Source organism: Nicotiana attenuata, unplaced genomic scaffold (genome assembly GCF_001879085.1).
Source record: "Nicotiana attenuata strain UT unplaced genomic scaffold, NIATTr2, whole genome shotgun sequence".
NCBI lineage: Eukaryota > Viridiplantae > Streptophyta > Magnoliopsida > Solanales > Solanaceae > Nicotiana > Nicotiana attenuata.
In genome coordinates this window covers 44,451-49,710 of record NW_017672385.1, presented here as the reverse complement: position 1 = coordinate 49,710, position 5,260 = coordinate 44,451, and the positions used below count along the sequence as shown (strand labels likewise).

Genomic DNA, 5,260 nt, shown 5'->3' with positions numbered 1-5,260 from the left:
TGTTGCTTCGAACTGTAGTCGAAGTAGGATCCCGTCGTAGTTCGAACGAGGTCGAACTCATTTTGTCGTCGATGGCCTTGGCCATTTTTTGGAGATCTGATCGTGTTCCCATAGGAAGATGTCACATGTCGACTAATGGAGATTTGGTTCTGCACATATAATGGAGATTTGATTCTGCACATACAATGGAGATTTGATTCTATACATACAATGGAGATTTGATTATCTATATGTAGTCCCTTCATTACTTTGCTCCGGAGATCATATCGATGGGTCGAGGTAATGAAAAACTCGTCGATCCTTGAGGTATCTCCCTTGCCGCCTCGTTAAAAACCTCCCCGGAAAAACCCGATTGGGACAAAACCCGAGTGAGGGAAAAAGAGTACGACTTAGGTGACGCCTTCTTTTAGAAGTGGAAGTACTTGAGATGGGCGACGTTCCAGTTGTTTTGGAGTATCTTTCCCTCCATTGTTTCTAACTGGAATGCTCCTTTGTTTGCTGCAGCTATGATTTTGTATGGTCCGTCCCAGTTTGTCCCCAATTTTCCCTCATTAGGGTCTTTTGATGCTTATGTTTTAGCCTTGAGGACGTAGTCTCCGACTTTGAGCGGTCGCACCTTGCCTCTCTTGTTGTAGTATCTTTCTACTTGCTGCTTCTGGGCTACCATTCTTATGTGGGCCATGTCTCTCCTTTCTTCGACCTCATCCAGATCTTGTAGCCTACTTTCGTCGTTGCTTGGTCCGCTCTCATTGGAGTACCTCAAACTAGGTTCCCCGACCTCGATGGGTATAACTGCGCCAGTCCCGTAGACTAGTGAATATGGCGTTTCTCCTGTGCTAGTTTTTGGCGTAGTGCGGTATGCCCATAATACTTCCGATAGCAGTTCAGGCCATAGCCCTTTGGCATCCTCAAGCTTCTTTTTCAATATATTCAGTATTACTTTATTGGAGGATTCAGCTTGACCATTGGCAGTAGGGTGATATGGCGTGGAGAGTATTTGTTTGATGTGCCATTTTTCGAAAAACTCAGTCGTTCTCTTTCCGATGAACTGAGGTCCGTTGTCGCAGCTAATTTCTTTGGGGATGCCAAAACGGCATATTATGTTTTCCATATGAATGCGATGACCTCCTGCTCACGTATCTGAGTGTATGCACTTGCTTCCACCCATTTAGAAAAGTAATCAGTTAAAACCAAAAGGAAGCATACCTTACCTCGTCCTGCTGGGAGGGGGCCGACTATGTCCATTCCCCACTTTATGAATGACCATGGTGAAGTGACGGAATGAAGGAGTTCCCTTGCTTGATGTATCATAGGGGCGTACTTTTGACATTGTTCACATCTCTTGACATAGTCGGCGGCTTCTATTTTCATGGTAGACTAGTAGTACCCGGCGCGGATGAGGCATCAGACGAGGGTGCGGTTTCCCGTGTGGGCGCCGTAGTGCCCTTCGTGTACTTCTTCCAGTACGCGCCTTGTTTGATGTGGCCCAAGACATTTGGCTAGGGGGCCGCCGAACGTTCTTTTGTAGAGATCACCGTTTACTAGGCTGTATCGGGCTGCCTACACCCGAAGTTTTTGGCTTCTTTTTTATCTTGCGGGAGCGTTCCATCCTGCAAATAGGCTACGAAGCGGTTACGCCAGTCCCAAGTTAAGTTTACAGAATGTACCTCGACGTGGTCTATTGCAGAATGAAAGAGGGTGACCATGTTTTCCTTGTTGATATTCTTGGTGGCCGCAGCTAGTTTAGCGAGGCCATCTGCTTCGATATTCTGTGCCCTGGGTATTTGGTCGAGGCGGCATTCGTCGAATTCTGGCAGTAGTTTGTGGATTTCCGACTGGTATCTTTGTAGTCTCTGCTCTTTGATTTGGAAAGTCCCGGTGACTTGGTTCACCACGAGTTGAGAGTCACAGTGGAGGACGAGTCGTCGAGCGCCATATTTGAGGGCTAACTTTAAACCTGCAATCACAGCTTCATACTCGGCCTCGTTGTTAGTCATCTCGGGGCATCGTATGGACTGGCGAATTACTTCGCCTGTAGGGACCTCGAGGACGAGTCCCAGTCCCGATCCTGAGGCATTAGAGGCACCGTCGGTGTAGAGGAACCAGAGGTCGGTATGTGTGGAAGTGCGGAGTGCTTTCTGTTCTACCTCGGGCAATATTTCCGTGCTGAAGTCAGCGACGAAGTCGGCGAGCACCTACGACTTAATGGAAGTTCGTAGTTGGTACATTATGTCGTGCTCGCTTAGTTCTATAGCCCACTTGGCTAGTACCCGATAGTTCGGGTTTGTGCAGGATACCTCTTAGGGGGAAGGTTGTCACCACCTTTATGGGATGACAGTGAAAGTACGGTCTAAGCTTCCGTGAAGCTACGACTAATGCCAAAGCTAGTTTTTCAAGGTGAAAGTACCTTGTTTCGGCATCGATTAAAGTTCTGCTGATATAGTAAATCGGAGATTGCGTACCTTTACTTTTACGGACCAAGACTGCGCTTACCGCAACTTCGAAAACTACTAGATACACAAGTAGACATTCACCTGGGTCCGCTTTGACGAGTAGTGGTGGCAAGGATAGATACGTTTTCAGTTTTCTCAGGGCGTCGATGCATTCTTCGTTCCATTGCAGCCCGTGGTCTTTCTTTAGCACATTGAAAAATTTATGGCATCTATCCGACGATCATGAAATGAACCTTGATAGGGCGGCTATTCGCCCTGTTAATTTCTGCACATGCTTTTTGCTGGTCAGTATCTCCGGTATTGCATCAATGGCCCCGATTTGATCCGGGTTGACCTCGATTCCCCTTTGTGACACTAGGAAACCAAGGAGCTTTCCTGAAGTTACGCCGAACACGCATTTTTCGGGATTTAATTTCATCCCGTACTGCCTTAATATCTCGAAGGCTTCCTTCAAGTGACCAATGTGACCCTCTTTATTTGTCGACTTCACTAGCATGTCATCGATGTAAACCTCCATTGTCTTACCGAGTTGTTCTTTGAACATTTTGGTGACTAACCTTTGATACGTGGCCCTTGCATTCTTAATCCCGAATGACATCACCTTATAGCAGTACGTTCCTCGGTGGGTGATGAAAGTGGTCTTTTCTTGATCTTCTTCAGCCATTAGAATTTGGTTATAACCGGAGTAGGCGTCCAGGAAGCTCAGCAGTTCGTGCCCAGCTGTTGCATCGACAAGTTGGTCGATGTGAGGTAGTAGGAAAGAGTCCTTCGGGCATGCTTTGTTTAGATCGGTGAAGTCGACACACATTCGCCATTTCCCGTTCTTCTTTTTGACCATGACCACATTGGCGACCCATTGGGGGTATTCCGATTCTCTGATGGAACCGTTGGCGAGTAACTTGTCAACCTCCTCGCTGACCGCCTCATTGATCGCGGCATTGAACTTCCTCCTCATTTGCCATACCGGCGGATAAAGCGGATCGACATTCAACCTGTGTGTGGCGATATACCTTGGGATTCCTGGCATATCTGAGTGGGAAAAAGCAAACAAATCGGCGTTGTTAGCCAAAAACTCTCGATACTTACCTGGCTCCGAGAGGTTGTGTCCAACATAAGCTTTTTTTCTGCTATCGGTGTCATCCAATTGGATGGGATTGAGATCTTCTATGGTTGCCTTGCAAGCTTCTACGACGTCCGAGTCTTTGATGGCCTCTACTTGTGTGTCGGGTTTGGTTCCGACATGGCTGATTGCTATGCTTCCGCAATTGCCCCTTTTAGTTGTTTGGTGTGTGTGCAATCTTGGGCGATCCGGTAGAATTCTTGGGCGGTACGTGGCTCGCCTCGGATGCTGAATATCCCCTATGGGGTGGGAAATTTGATCACTTGATAGAAGGTTGAAGGGACGGCTCGCATGGTGTGTATCCATGGTCGTCCTATGATGGCATTGTAGGTCGTTTCCCGGTTCATGACGTGGAATGTTGTTTCTAGGGTAACCCCTCCTACCAGGACAGGTAGCACTATTTCTCCAGACGTCCGCTCTACTGCATTATTAAGACCCGTTAGTGTTATGCAACGCGGTATTATTTTATCCTCGATCCTCATTCGCATGAGAACTCGTGGGTGAATAATACACGCGCCGCTTTCGTCATCCACCATTATTCTTTTTACATCAGTATCCGTGATGCGTAAAGTTATAACCAAAGCATCATAGTGAGGGAAAGACAAACCGTCGGTATCTGACTTATCGAAGATGATACTATCTTCGAGGTCGTCGTACCGTTCGTGGGCGACTGTCCGTTTGAGCTTATGTGTGGTGGTGAATTTTACATGGTTGATTACCGTGTCATCGCCGCCGCCAATGATCATTTGTATGGTACGAGCTGGTGATGGTGGCTTTGGAGGTCCTTGAGGTTGATCGCGCCCTCGAGCGAAGTTGGCTCGTCCTCTGTCGCTCAACAGTTCTTTCAGGTATCCCTGATTTAACATCCTTACTACTTCCTGCCGCAGACCTATGCAGTCCTCGGTTTTGTGTCCCCTTTCCTGATGGAACTCACACAGGACGTTTGACTTCCTTGTGCTTGGGTCCGACTTCATCTTTTGCGGCCACTGCACCTTCGTGCCGAGCTTCTCCAGTGCGTACACTATTTCTGAGGGGGAAACACAAAAATTATGAGCAGATAGTAATGGAGGCATACCTTTTTCATTTTGGGAGGGTGCGATATGCCGAGGCGCGGCATCTGCATGTCGAGGAGGTGGAGGATTGGATGCCCGGATATAGGGTTGATGCCTTTCTCGATTAAAACATGGTAATTGATCCCTTTGCCCATCGTTGCATCGATCTCTCCTTGTTTTGGTATGGACTGACATTAATCGCTGAAGCGGGCCATTCAGGTCATCCTCGTCTGCCCTCACTTCGGCGCAATAGGCGTTGTGGATTTCTTCCCACGTGGTGGGGGGGGGGGTACTTCATAAGTCTACTGGGTAGTTTTTTAGTTGCCTTTGATCCGTTCCTGTTTAACCCATTTTGAAAGGCTGTTACTGTCATCCCTTCTGACACGTTCGTTAGGCTCATCCTTACTCTGTTGAATCGTGCTAGGAAATCCCGAAGTCCTCGCCCCTAGTTTGCCTGATGGCGAAGATATCATCAACCCTAGCCTCGGCCTTCTTCGCTCCCGCGTGAGAGGTAGCGGATTTACCAGCCATCTCCTCAAACGTGGATATCGATCGTGCTGGTAGTTGGGAATACCATGTCAATGCTCCCCCCCGTGAGAGTTTCGCCGAAATTTTTCAGCAGCACAGACGGTACT

The 5,260-nt window shown here is 47.9% G+C and overlaps 1 protein-coding gene across 1 annotated transcript; it reads right to left on the bottom strand.

Annotated features, from left to right (window-relative positions):
* Positions 1 to 568: 568 nt before the first annotated feature.
* On the bottom strand, positions 569 to 4,547 carry LOC109213002. Its single transcript, XM_019376748.1, has 4 exons — positions 4,293 to 4,547; positions 2,687 to 3,801; positions 1,668 to 1,776; positions 569 to 916 (listed from the first exon to the last, which is right to left on the bottom strand). Exons 1-4 carry the CDS (start codon positions 4,545 to 4,547, stop codon positions 569 to 571), a joined length of 1,827 nt encoding a protein of 608 aa, XP_019232293.1.
* Between the last annotated feature and the right edge of the window lie 713 nt (positions 4,548 to 5,260).

Coding starts and splice junctions, on each gene's coding strand:
- LOC109213002 (XM_019376748.1), bottom strand. CDS start 4,547: ATGAAGTCGGACCCAAGCACAAGGAAGTCAAACGTCCTGTGTGAGTTC. Junction 3,802..4,292: donor TTGGCGGCGGCGATGACACG/GTAATCAACCAT, acceptor GGGGATATTCAG/CATCCGAGGCGAGCCACGTA. Junction 1,777..2,686: donor CGAATAGCCGCCCTATCAAG/GTTCATTTCATG, acceptor CCAAATACCCAG/GGCACAGAATATCGAAGCAG.